Source organism: Dipteris shenzhenensis, chromosome 17 (genome assembly GCF_047967505.1).
Source record: "Dipteris shenzhenensis isolate YYH24624 ecotype China chromosome 17, Dip_SZ_1.0, whole genome shotgun sequence".
Taxonomy (NCBI): Eukaryota; Viridiplantae; Streptophyta; class Polypodiopsida; order Gleicheniales; family Dipteridaceae; genus Dipteris; species Dipteris shenzhenensis.
Window position 1 is genome coordinate 22,455,727 of NC_141612.1, and position 13,973 is coordinate 22,469,699.

At 44.8% G+C, this 13,973-nt stretch overlaps 1 protein-coding gene across 4 annotated transcripts in view; it reads right to left on the reverse strand.

The window, feature by feature from the left end:
• Positions 1–13,973, reverse strand: part of LOC147891859 (uncharacterized) — a 174,778-nt gene that overhangs the window by 69,490 nt on the left and 91,315 nt on the right. For all 4 annotated transcript variants that reach the window (XM_087387867.1, XM_087387868.1, XM_087387866.1 and 1 more), the window contains one exon: positions 12,712–12,787. In XM_087387867.1, coding sequence (XP_087243993.1) covers positions 12,712–12,787 — 76 coding nt within the window. The remainder of the gene's footprint in view (positions 1–12,711; positions 12,788–13,973) is intronic.

Genomic DNA, 13,973 nt, shown 5'->3' on the forward strand with positions numbered 1-13,973 from the left:
CCCAAGTGTGATTTGTGTGTCAACCCTCTGTCTGAGCTGTCGGGTCACAGGCTTTAGGTCACGGTCATGTCGAGGCCTCGTCTCGTGGGGGTCCATGTGATCTAGCTGAAAGAACTCCGTGATAGAGCTCTAAGAGAGATCAACCGAGGAAGAAGTCTGCTCCTGTCTCCGTGCTTGGAGTATCCTCTTCCGGTGTCTAAGTGCCTCATGAATGAAACCTGCTAAACACCACTGGTCTAGGTAGGAGAGAAAACGGGCCAAAATCCCATAACTATCCCTGAAGAGATAGTGGAAACGACCTTGGATCTCATAGTAAATAGGACACCTGAAGATGAAATGCTCCTCTGTCTCAACCTCCCGCATGTCACACAGTGTGCATATGCGCCTCTCCCTAGGTAGTCACTCTACTCTGCCACTATCAATGCGAAGTTTGTGTGAAGAGACCCGAAACTACCCAAGAGAGATCCTCAGCGAGTGGGGTAGGTGAATCTGCGTGTATCCTAGTGGGTCAATGAAACCCTCCGCTATGGTATGTAAGAAGTGATCTCTGTAGAAGCTAAGCTTCACTGCAGGTCACTCAGTCCCAACCAGGTCCGAAATGTGTGTAGCTGTAGTAGATCCTCACGGATAACCTGGTTGACCTCGTGTGATAGGAGGGGAGAAAATGGAGCATCCATGCTGTATTGGAAGGGAGGTAGTCTATCCATGTGGAGCCCCAGTCGCTCAAACCATCTCTATGTATGTGCATACAAACACCTATGGTCCCCTCTTGTAGCAAGTGCCATAGAAGAGAATAGAGCTATCCATGGTAGCCTACTACGCCTTGAGGTGTAATCCCCATATTTCCTAACTCATACAAATACGTGATGACCTGAAATGCAGCATCTAGCTGTAAAGGGGGTGACCCAAACACAGCCTGAATGATCTGGTGAGGAACGGATGGCTTACCACGAATGATCAGTGATAACATGAGAACCTGTAGCCACTCGACACGGGCCTACTCTGTATCCAACAAGTTTGACCCTCAACAAGGGCTGCCGTACATCCCCGCTCGGCGATTGAAGGAGTCAAAAAGCAACCCCTTGATGCAAGGATCCTAAAAGTGCGAGCGGAAACACTGCCTCTCTAGTCTAGCCAATGAAGCATACCCTCTGCTCAAGCGTGCCTGCATCGCAGGTCTCATAGTGAAGTTGGGTCTGAAAAAGATAACTCTAAAATAAGTGTATAATGAAACTATCTCAACAGGTGACCCCTCAAATGTCAATTGCTCTTGACGCATGATGGCTCGAGATGTATTGAAGATCATGACCTTGGTTTTACCCATGTTGACCTTCAAATCATGAGACTCACAAAAGGACTGTAGTGCGTCTAGGTATCTCTAGAGCCCCTCTGCTGAGGAGGACAAGAGAGCCACGTCATCTGCCTAGAGCAATATCTAGATCAGTGTGCCCGCAAGAGAGCAACCTACACCCCCTGTGTCTGCATCACTGTCTCAAGCTCGTCAATGTAGAGGCCAAACAAGGTAGGCGACAAAGGACACCCTTGTTTCATCCGGATGGTGCTCATGATCTCGTCTGTGCACCCGGATCCTGCCCGAACTTTGCCTGAAACTTTCTCGTAAAGTGCCATGACAACCAAAATGATCTCCTGGCCATAACCCAAGTCCTGTAGGTGCCGTATGACGCCGGCTCTCGGAACCGTGTCAAATGCCTTGCAAAAATCCACAAAGCAGCAATAAACCCTCTGCTTCCATGCCCTCGCCTCCTCAATGATACATTTGAGCGTGAGAATGTGGTCCATGGTTCCATGATCACGCCAAAATCCGACCTGTCTTGCTACTCCAAGTCTCGACACTCTGGACGTATGCTAACCTCAAAGTCAAGTACTGATGCATAAATCTTGGACATGACATGTCCAATCATAATGGTCATGTAGTTCTCCGAGCTCATGGGATCCCCTGCCTTGTGGATGGGTGAGATAGTGTTAATCGTCCAAGTGTGTGGAAACCCCAAACAAACAGCTTCATTAAAAAGCTTTGTTAAGATCGGGGCTAGGAGTTTAATCCCATATGCAATGAGCTCAATACATAACCCCTCATGATCCTTCGCTCGGCCATTATGAAGTTTCGTTACGCCATCCTTTACCCCTCCTCTAGTGAAGAGGGTGCAAGATGTGGAGCGAGGCATGTGTGAGAGGACTGATTGGGGATGTCATAAAGTGTGCGTGCATAATCAAACCAGATCTGAGTGTCAGTGAGTGGCGGAGGGGACCGTCCTTTTAGAAATCTCCGCCAGAAGTCCTTAGAGTTGTTACTAAACAAAATGTTCATTAGCTTCTCCTCATTCCGACGAACGAAGTCTAGTTTCTTCCTCCGTACCAGTCTACGGTACTCGCGTAGCGTATTTGGTGCGCTTAGAAGACTATTTTTGGTTTCGAATCTGAGTTGACGGTGTAAAGCCTTACACTCATCATCGTACCAACTATTACAGGGTACGGTTCTAGGGGGTGGTGGGCGGGTGGAGCGGGTGGTGTGGGGGAAAGCGTGAATGGCAGCTTCGTGTAGTGAGCGGGTGGCACGATCCTTTAATAGGAGTATGAAGTCAATATAAGCGAGAAGTATGTATAGATGGCCAGAGTAAGAAGGTAAGTGATCCCGATCAAAGCATATATCGTGGTAGGTGTAGTAAGAACTCAGTGGGGTGGAAGATGCTATGCAAAGGGGGGTGGAGATGCTAAAGAAAAGGTATATATGATCAGCCCCTAGAGGGAGAGGTGCTACAATGAAGTCAGTAATGCAAGATGTGAAGGCAGGGGATCCCATGATGTAATCAACAACACTGGAGCCCCCCCCATGTGGAAAGCATCTGAAACCACCTGAAGCGGGCCATCTGTCAAGACCATTATAGAAGTGGGCTAATGTTCAGCACATTATCACATCTAGCTTCATGTTCTTTAATCTCAACTTGAATATCAGACTTACTTGCTTTGGTATCCACTTCCACAATCACTTCCTTCTTAGCAGTTTGTACTTCAATGTGAACAAGATCTTTGACTGTAGAGACTAGCTGTGGGGTAGGGGAGGAGTCCTTACAAGATTTTACAGCCTCATCAATTAGTGCCTGCTTACCAGGCCCTTCCAAAATGTGAAATCGAGCTTTTACTTTTGCTAGTTCCAATCGTAGCTCTCTCATTGCTTGCTGTAGATAAAAAATCTGATCCTATTGCCCAAGGATGGGTCATTTGGAGCCTTCTTGTTGATAGTTGCGTGCATACGGAGAGAGTGTCATTGCTACAACTGTAGAGTACCGAGTCCTGATGGAGGTTGAAGGAGTTGAGAGGGACTTGGAGGAGAGGGTAGGCCAGTCCATAATTGGCTGTCTGTAGAACCCCCTAGCTGAACCTAACCCTTGGGTTGGGTTGAGAGTTTAGCAACTCAGGGTAAGGGCTAGGGTTAGGGTTAGGATTGGGAGGGGGGGAGGGGGGGGGAGTGGAGGGGGTGTTTGTTGTTGACGACGGGACTAGAGGGTTTGTTGGTGATGACAGGCCAGGGGGCGCTGGCAGCTGACGGCTGTTGGGGGCTGTTGGCTTCTGGCAGTTGTTGGCTACTGGCAGCAGCTTTGCTAACTAGTTAGCTAGGTAGATAGGTTATAAAGGTAGGCAAGCGGCGGTTGAGGCAAACGACGAACGGGATGAGTGGTGACGACGACGACGAGCTAGGCGACGAACGGGAGAGCTAAGCGACGAACGGGAGAGCGACGAACGGGGGAGGCTGAGCTACGAACGAGGGAGGCTGAGTGACGGACGGGAACAAGAGAGCTGAGGTTGAGCGACGAATGACGAACACAGGAGGCTAGGGGACGGACGGGGGAGGTTGAGCAACTCCAAGTTATTTTAGATTACCTACATTGTAGACTGAAATAAAAGAGATATAATCAGCCATACATCAGTTTAAGACTGAGAGTCTTTTGATTTTGATTTAAACTCCTTGATGAGGGCTATACCCTCACAATATACTGCCCATTTTCCTTCCTTCCTAGCAGCCCTGTAGTTCCGTTGCCTTTTGGGCTAGTTGGGCGCGTGTGAGTTCTTCGGCTATCCAAATCTTAGTACCTTTCAGCTTGTATGATTAGCATAGAAGCTTTAGTTGCATATCCCTTGAACTAACTGTGAGCAGTATGTGTCCATTGGAATTATGAATATTAGTCACGGAATCCTCGTCATCATCTCCCGCCCATTCACTGCTAGGACTAGCTGCTTTGATGTTTGCTAAATTCTCATTGTATGAGTCCTCAACCTTAAACCAACCTTCCGGAAGCCCCCCAATTGTGATCTTCAATGCATTCCCTCATTTGGCTTCGTGTTACTTGATTTCTGCTTGGATATCAATCCTGCTTGCCTTTGTGTCTACCTCTTCAATCACTTCTTTTTTTATGTTTTGTACCTCAGCTTGTACAAGATCCTTCATTGTAGAAAGTAGTTAAGGGTTAGGAGGGGAATCCTTGTATGTCTACATTGCCTCATCAGCCACGTTCTGTTTACCAATCCTTCGAGAGCCTGTACTTGAGCTGTGAGAGCATCTACTTGTCGCTGTAGATCTCTCACGTGTTGTAGAAGAAAATAAATCTGATCATACTGTCCAAGGATAGGTCGGTCAAGACCACCTCGATAGTATGTCTTTGCGTAGGGAGAGGGGGTCCTAGCGAATGAGGAAAAAATAGATTTCCTCCTAGAAGTTGGTGGTATTGGGGTTACAGCAGAGGGAGATTTCAAAGATAGGTCAGGCCATTCCATTTGAGCCATATCTAAAAGTCACCCCTTGGCTGAAACTAACCCCCGGGCTGGGCTAGGGGTTCAAACCCAGCTCGGGGTTAGGGGATGGAGAGAGAGTCTCTGATGGAGAAGTTGACAGGCTAACTACAAGTGGCGACTCTAGCTACGAACTGGCTACGAGCGGACAAGGCTACGCAGGTGCAACGAGAGGGCTACGCAGGATTTTATAGTTGATCTTCCACAAACACAGGAACGATATGATACTATCCTTGTGGTGGTTGGCCGTCTTACCAGAGAGAGAGAGTGGGGTGAACCAGAGAAGAGAACGAGCTTACTTTACTCAACAAATCTTGGGTGATGTCTAATCTACCTCTCCTGTTAATCCCAATTTCACAATTACACTAAGCGTAACCCCCTTCCCTGCCAGTATCAACCAAGTTCAAAATATCCTTTACGTCTTTCCATGCATCTAGTTCTGCACCTTTAAGAATTGAGCCTTTTTCTAACCCTCTGTCTTTACTTGTCTCGACCATGTTAAAGCCCCCCAAAAGAAAACCACCTTCCCTTATTGCATCTAGCGATTCCCATGCACTTTTCCCACCTCTGTAACTATTAAGCGCATAGATTGATGTGACAACGAATCTCTATCCTTTCAGCTGACATGTGATGGCCATCTATTCTGAGCATCCACATAATCCTCATCCCCCAAAGGGGGAAAGCACTCCTAGGGCTGTTCCTCCTTTACCATCCTCGTGTTTAGTGAAGTACCAGATCCTTCTATCTATCTATCTTTCAGAGTCTATTCTCTAGGACATCACCTCTAACCTTAACCTCCTGAATGTTAGAATTATTATTATATTCTAGGCAGTGGCCAATGTAATGTAATAAGTCGGTTAGGGGCACTTTTCCCTCTTAGAGGCTTTTCCCCCTGACCACAATCTAATCTCTAACTACGGTTAGTGATTAGATAGGGTTTTGTCACTTAGACAAAACCCTCATCTCTTTCATTGTACTTCAATTCATTCAGTCCACTTTGGGATTGACCTACGTTCAGCTCACTCTTGCTCTTGCTTCCATTTTTCTCGCATTTGGTATCAGAGCAACTCTCCTTCCCGTACCTGCTCCCTGCTCCCACACCTGCTCTTAGCTCACGCACTTCAGCTCACTCCAGCCCAACATCGTCGTCCCGTACAGTTCGTACAACTGTATGGATTTCGTACCGCCGTACGGTTCTACTCCTGCACTGCCGTCAAACCCGTACGCTCGTATAGCTCCTGCACAACCATTTCGTACTGCAGCGTCGTACAATTCTATCGCATTTCGTACCTACACGTACGACGCCTACAAACTGTTTGTACAACGTCAACGTTGTACCGTCGTATTATTGCACTTAATAGTCCATACTTTCGTACGGATTTCCGTACTTCTATGCACCGTACACCGTACGCACAGATTTCCATACAGCTCCCATCCGTACTGTTACTGCAAATAAGTACACGGTATGAATTTTTGTACATCTTGTAGGCTCTTGTACCTTTCGTTGGCGTCCGTACTTTGTGCAGGTTCTCCTTGCAGGATCTTCTTGCAGGATTACTTTGCAGCTTTTTCTTTGCAGGTTCTTCTCTTTGCAGAGAAATTGGGGTTTGGAGCTCTTTACAGGCACATTGCATTTTTTGGAGTGCTCTTGTGTAATTTTTGGGCAGACATGGCAGTTGGTTTGCAAGTGTTGAAGAAACTTAAGGCTTTAACAATTACACTGCAATTTTGCAATAAAATTTGGGGCTTTTGCAGCCAGAGTGCAAATTGTGCAACATTTGGGGCTTTCAGACCATTTGCCCTCTTTTGTATGCAATTTCCCACAAGAAATTGGGGCTTTTACATTTGGGTTGCAATTTTGCAGGTAAAAGAGCATTTTGGAAGTTTGCATGCAGTTATGTACTCAGTACGAGTCGATTTGCGGCCTTCTACTATTTTTTGCAGATTCTATTTGCAGATTTTTGGGCATTTAGGAGAGCATTGTGGTGCATTTTGAGCCTTTGACAGGCTGTGATAGTATTTGTCACTGTGGGCAGATTTTCTTGGGCAGATTTTACTTGTGCATTTTGCATCCCAGGAAGGGATTTTACTTGTTCAGTTTGATATATTTCTGAGTTTATCTGGCAAAAATGGCTCAGAACAACCCCAATGAGCTGTTTGGAGTCCTCACACACAAGGATAAGTTCGATGGCACCAACTACTCCTTGTGGAGTTTTATGGTTCGCAATATCTTGGTTGGCAGACATCTTTCGGATTATGTCAATGGAGATGAAGCAAGACCAAATACAGTGGCCACACCTATCACTCCTATAGCTGGAGGTAGGGGTAGAGGTCGAAATGCAGCACAATTGGAGCTGCCGCTCCAGGAGCTCCCACAACAGAACAGAAAAGATGGGATTCTAGAGATGCACAAGCTCTATCAGTGATTTCTCTCTCTGTCAAGAGGTTCATTATACCTCACATTCGGTCATGCAAGACATCAAAGGCAGCTAGGGAGATATTAGAGAGTATGTTTGTAGCAAGAAATGATGCCAGAGTTTCCTTTCTGAAGTGAGAGCTTTCTCATACGCATATGGATGAGGGAGATTCCATGAATTGTCACCTCACAAAGCTTTAGGATTTGACGGAGCAACTGTTGAATATTGATGAAGTCATTCCGTATTCAAAGATGATTACCACCACTCTGAATTCTCTTCCTAAGTCCTATCTTGGTTTCCACACCTCGCTGAATTTGTCTCTGAGGGGGGGCAGCAATCCTCTCTCTTTTCACGAGTTGGTAGGACTTCTGTTGCAGGAGGAACAAACACAAAGAAATATGGCAACCCGGGCTGGTGAGCATGCCATGCTTTCCAAGTTCAAGCCCAGGGAAAAGGGCAGCAAAAGCAACATGCCAATCAGCCCGCACATCAGCATAAAGCTGATTCAAGACAGCCCTCTTATAAGGCTAAGGGTGATGCAGATAAGCAGAAAAAGAAGTACATTTGTTACTACTACAAGAAGCCACGTTATTATATTCGTGAATGCAAGAAGCGCATAGCTAAAGAAAAGAAAAGGGATTCAGGTATGACTGTGTCAGATGCATCAGCTCCTCATTCACATGATGGGGGAGATGTTACAGCCAACTTTGTGGAAGAGCACTATGCCTATCTGTCTTGCACTTCAGATTTTTTAGTGGGTAGTTCAGATGCTACAGCCAATAATGATGATGACCCTTATGCTTTCTTGACTTGCAGTTAATATCCTTCAAAGGATGCATCCTCTTTCAGTGTCAATGAGACACTGAATACTTGGTATTTTGACAGTGGTGCTTCAAAGCACATCACTTCTAAGAAGAGCCTGTTTGCATCTTTGCATCCTCCACCTACTAAAAAGAAGGTGACTTGTGCAAATAATTCGTGACTCTTGCAAATAATTCTTCTTATTCATTGTGTGGAGTGGGGGACATTATTCTCACATCCACTCATGGCACAGATTTCAGAATTTCAGATGTTCTCTATGTGCCAAGCATAAAGAAGAATTTGCTTTCAGTGTCCTCTCTTAATAGAGGAGGATTTCAAGTTGTATTTGATGATGCTAAGTGTGCAATCAGAGACAAAGAGAATGACTATGCTTTGATGTTGTCTAGCACTTTGTATCGGGGTTTTTATCAGCTTGATTTATATGAAAAAAGATCCGATCTTGCATTATCCGTGAGCACTCCCACTACTGCGATGCAGAAACGGAGTTATGGCATGCCAGGTATGGGCACATGAGCTATGGCAACTTAATGATACTACAGAAGCATGACATGGTTGATGCATTGCCTCCTTTAGAGTAACCTCCTCCTCATGCATGTGAGGGTTGCATCCTTGGCAAGATGCATAGATTTCCTTTCAAGAAGGATGGTGCAGTGAAAGCTACACAGAAATTACAGCTTATTCAAAGTGATGTCTGCGGTCCCATGAGAACACCTGCTTTTGGGGGTTATCTTTATTATGTTACATTTATAGATGACTTCACCAACTACACTTGGGTCTATGGTCTCAAGGCAAAATCAGAAGTGTTTATGCATTTCAAACACTTTGTGGCTATGGTTGAGAATGATCTAACACCCCCCTACAGTGCCAATGTGATGTACAAGGAAGTGATCAATCACCATAAGGAGATAAGTTTAGGACACCGCGAAATGCCTCAAACTTCTCACATGGAAGTGCTTTCTGTGGGACTATTGTGTAACCCCTTACTTGCCAGGAAGGCATCAATTTTGGCATACCGTGCACGTGGGGCTTGTTTCAGCCCATATAAAGCTTTATTCAGCTTCCGAAGTTGAAGTGCATTGCCTGAAAGTTCAAATCCAAGAGGTTATTTGACATAAACCTCTGCCTGCAAGTCCCCATTAAGGAAAGCTGTTTTTATGTCCAACTGATGGACATTCCAAACAAAATTTGCAGCCCTTGCAATAACTGACCTTATTATGGTGGTCACTCGAGATGTAGGAGCAAAAGTCTTCTCATAATCTATGCCCTTTTTCTGAGCATAGCCTTTGGCAACCAGCCATGCCTTGTACCTATCAATGGACCCATCTGGCTTCCTTTTCACTTTGAAAACCCATTTGGTACCAATGGCATGTTTTCCTGGTGGCAAATCCAACCCCCAATGGACTGCAATTCATTGTGCATGGCAAGCATCCAATGCACATTATCCTTGAAGAGTCAAGTTCTCCTTCATCAAGAAGAGTACATGCATAAGCTGTCTCAAGCATGCATTACTGTACTTCAAGTCCTACCAGGCAAAGGTGCCTCAAGCCTACTCTCCTTGAGAGTCTGTAGCAACCAATTCGGAACTGTTTTGGCTGCAAGTATCTCTTGAATCTCTTGCCTGACAACTTCATCCACACCCTGTGGAGGAACAAAATCAGCATGTGGCTGAATTGGGGCATGTGGATCAGGAGGAAGTTGCTGCAAATTCTGATTTTCAGCTTAAGCCTCAGCTGGGGGACCAAAAGCTACAAGAAGCATCCCCTCAAAAACATCATCTGAAGAAGCTAGAATAGTAAATTCAGCATGTATATGTGCTGAATTCTCTGGAAAAATAACATCTCTAATGACAAAAAACTTGCGAGAAACAAGATTGTAGAGACGATAGCCTTTGCTTTGTGCACTATACCTAACAAAGATACACTTAAGTGCCTTATCTGACAACTTATGTCGAAACTCCACAGGCACGAGGGCATATGCAACACAACCAAAAACTTTGAAGTGATCCACTGAAGGCTTTCTCCCATACCAAGCCTCATAGGGAGCAATTGTCTTCAAAGCCTTTATGGGAGCCCGATTCAAAACATTGTTGGCACACATGAGGCCTTCAAGCCAAAACCTATGAGGCAACTTTTTACTGGTAAGCATGCATCTATCCATCTTCATAAGAGTGTGATTCTTGCGCTCAGCTTTGCCATTCTGTTGAGGTGTAAGCCTCACTGTAAGCTGATGTGTGATGCCTTTCTCCTTCAAAAATGCCTCAAATTAATGAGACATATACTCCCCCCCTCTATCAGTGCGAAATGTCTACACCTTGAGTCCTGTCTCATTTTCAACCATGGCCACAAAGTGTTTGAAATCCATAAACACTTCTAATTTTTTCTTCAGACCATAGACCCAAGTATAATTGGCGTAGTTATATATGAATGTATCATAATAGAGATAACCCCCAAAAGCAGGTGTCCTCATTGGACCCCAGACATCACTGTGTATGAGCTGTAATTTACGAGTAGCTTTGCACCATCGTTATTAAAAGGGAATCTATGCATCTTACCAAGGATGCATCCCTCACATGCATGAGGAGGAGGTGACTCCAAAGGAGGCAATGCATCAACCATAGCATGCTTCTGAAGTGTCATCAAGCTGCCATAGCTCATGTGCCCATATCTGGCATGCCATAACTCCGTATTCTGCATCGCAGCAGTGGGAGTGCTCATTGAAAGTGCAAATCAGATCTTTACTCATAAATGTCAAGCTGAAAAAGACCCCGATACAAAGCGCCAGACAACATCAAAGCATAGTCATTCTCTTTGTCTCGGACTGCACACTTAGCATCATCAAATATGACCTGAGCCTTGATTGAGAGAGGATCTGAAAGTAAATTATTCCTTATACCTAGCACATAAAAAACATCTGTAATTCTAAAATCTGTGCCATCCGTGGAGGTGAGTATGATGTCACCCACTCCACACACTAAATAAGAAGAATTATTTGCACATGTGACCACCTTTTTAGCGAGTGGTATATGCAGAGATGCAAAAAGAATCTTCTTAGAAGAGATGTGCTTCGAAGCACCACTATCAAAATCATTGACACTGAAAGAGCATGCATCCTTTGAAGGGTCATAGCTGCAAGTCAAGAAAGCATACGGGTCATCCTCAAGAGTGGTTGTAGTACCTGGACTAGCCACTGGAAAATCTGAAATGCAAGACAAAAAAGCATAGTGCTCTTCCACAAAGTTGGCTGTAACATCCCCTCCATCATGTGCATTAGGAGCTGATGCATCTGAAACAGCCATACCTGAATCCCTTTTCTTCTCCTTAGCTATTAGATTCTTGCGGTCTCCAATGTAATGACCTGGCTTCTTACAGTAGTGACAAATGCCCTTCCTCTTAGGCTTGTCTGCATCACCTTCAGCCTTATAAGAGGGCTGTCCTGAATCAGCTTTATGCTGATGTGTGGACTGATTTCCATGTTTCTTTTGATGCCCTTTTCCTTTGGGTTTGAACTTTGAAAGCATGGCATGCTCGCTAGCCCATGTTGCCATGTTCTTTCTTGTCTGCTCTTCCTGTAACAAGAGTCCTAGCAACTCGTGAAGAGAGAGAGGATTGCTGCCCTCCCTCAATGACATTCAGGGAGGTGTGGAAACCAAGATAAGACTCGGGAAGAGAATTCAGAGTGGTGGTAATCATATCTGAATCCAAAATAACCTCATCCTTATTCAGCAACTGTTCCCTAAAATCCTGAAGTTTTGTGAGGTGAGCATTCATGGAATCTCCCTCATCCATATGTGTATGAGATAGCTCTCTCTTCAGGAAGGAAACTCTAGCATCATTTCTTGCTGCAAACATGCTCTCTAAAATCTCCCAAGCTGCCTTCGAGGTCTTGCATGACCGAATGTGAGGAATGATAAACCTCTTGACAAAAAGAGAAATAACAGAAAGAGCTTGCAAAATCCTACATTCCATCTAAATCTTGATGTAATTTGATTAATTCTGTCACTATCAGTCATGAAAACCCACAATTCACCAACGTGGAGAGACGTTCGGCCCAAGATTGGTGTCATTTGTTCCCTTTGTATTTTGCCTTCCATTTCGCACTTTCATGTGTGGGGCTTCCCAAGGGGTTACAAGGGGAGAGGAGCTAGGTTTTCTTGGGGTGCTAGTTCTCCTTTTAAATATTGAACCATAAGGGTAGATAAAGCCTTTAAATCAAGCACTAGAGAATGACATCAAAAAGCCTCCTACGCACATAAGAGGAGATGTCCAAACAAAAATAAAGCGCCCTCCTCCAACTATATTACTTTGATTTCCGAAAACAAAGCCATAATTTTGTTATATGACCAAAAAAAATGTGCAGTCTATGGAATGATTGTTAGCTAACCATGCAGAAGGCTGCTACAATGGCAAAGAAACAATTTTATCCTTTTACTTGAGAAATAGTGACTGTGCCCTCTCTTTTTCACATACTTAGCTTACACTAATGCATTACTACATTCAATCGCATATAGACTATTTTGCAACCAAAATCAAGATTTTAGAATTTAAATTACTGCATCATGTGGCACATCTGAGAACCATATTGCATAAATCATATAATCTATTAACTTAACTTTAGATTCTAACTGTATATCGTATGTCATAGGAAACATTGAGACTAGCAACCATACCTCCATCAACCGAGAACTAAAGATCTCAACGCGGAAACTCGCATCCAAACTTTGTTGAGCCAAAGTAATTGCAGAACTAACAACAACAATACACCAATTGGTATTAGCAAACCCTTGTTAGGCATGAATGCAACCACCAATTGGTGAGATCTTTTATGCAAAAATACAACAAAAACAAAAGTTCAATTCAGTTTTATTAAACAGTCATCATGTTGAGTGTTCAAACTCTAGCCAAAAGTACACACACCACACACGCATGAGGGCATGCACTAGGCATACATGCAGGCCTCTCTTGCGGTTGGCCTCTGCCTTATCCTCCCTTGAACTTTCAGCTCTTGCCTTGGCCTTCCCTTCTCTCCCTCCGCTCAGCCTCTCCGCTAGCCCCTCCGCCTCAGCTCGCTCTGCCTCCCCTCCGCTCAGCCTCTCCGCCTCAGCCCCCCCTCACCAGCTACGATTGGAACTGGCAGAAGTAAAGGCTCGACTTCACATTTTGGAAGGGCTTGGTAAACAGTAATTGATGAGGCTATGCAATCCATGGTTGTTAAGAAACTTGTGTCTAATGGTAAGACACTTAAGACACATTTAGACACACTCTAAATTTTTTATAAAATTTAAAAGCCCTAAAATTTCAACGTTTTGGAACCTTAGACTTTGCAGATAGCATTTTCGTTTCGTGACTCCGTACACGCCGTCCGTACCACGGTGCCCCGTCCGTACTGCCCTGTATGCTTTTTTGCCTCTCTCGCACGGCTAGTGTAGATTCGCCGTACATTGTACAGACTTGCCGTAAAGATTTGCCGTACCCTGTACGGATTCGCGTGCATTGTACGGACTTGCCGTACCCTATACGGATTTACCGTACGTTCAATCTTGCTACTGGTTTGGGTGACGAGCATCAACGTTGGAGCTCAGCCTGCCTTCAGGTTCACGTTGTGCATCATTTGCTTCTTTTATCACGTTGTACAATGCTGTTTTTGAAGGCCTTGAAGGCTCCATTCCACTCTGCATCTTGCTTTCTCCTTCCCCAAAAAATTGGGGCATTTATGGGCTGAAAGCCCTAAGAAAGTTGGCCCCCTTCTGGGCTTGTTTCAGATAAGAGCCTGCTAGTATTGGGCTGAAAGCCCTAATTAATTTGGCCTCCTTCTTGGGGCTGCATAGCAGCATACTAGCATTGCTTATACCTTATGCATGAGACTTGTTACTGCTTAATGCTTGAGCCTTGAAGCTTCTATTGCAGCTTGCTTGGCATGTGCATTCCTCAA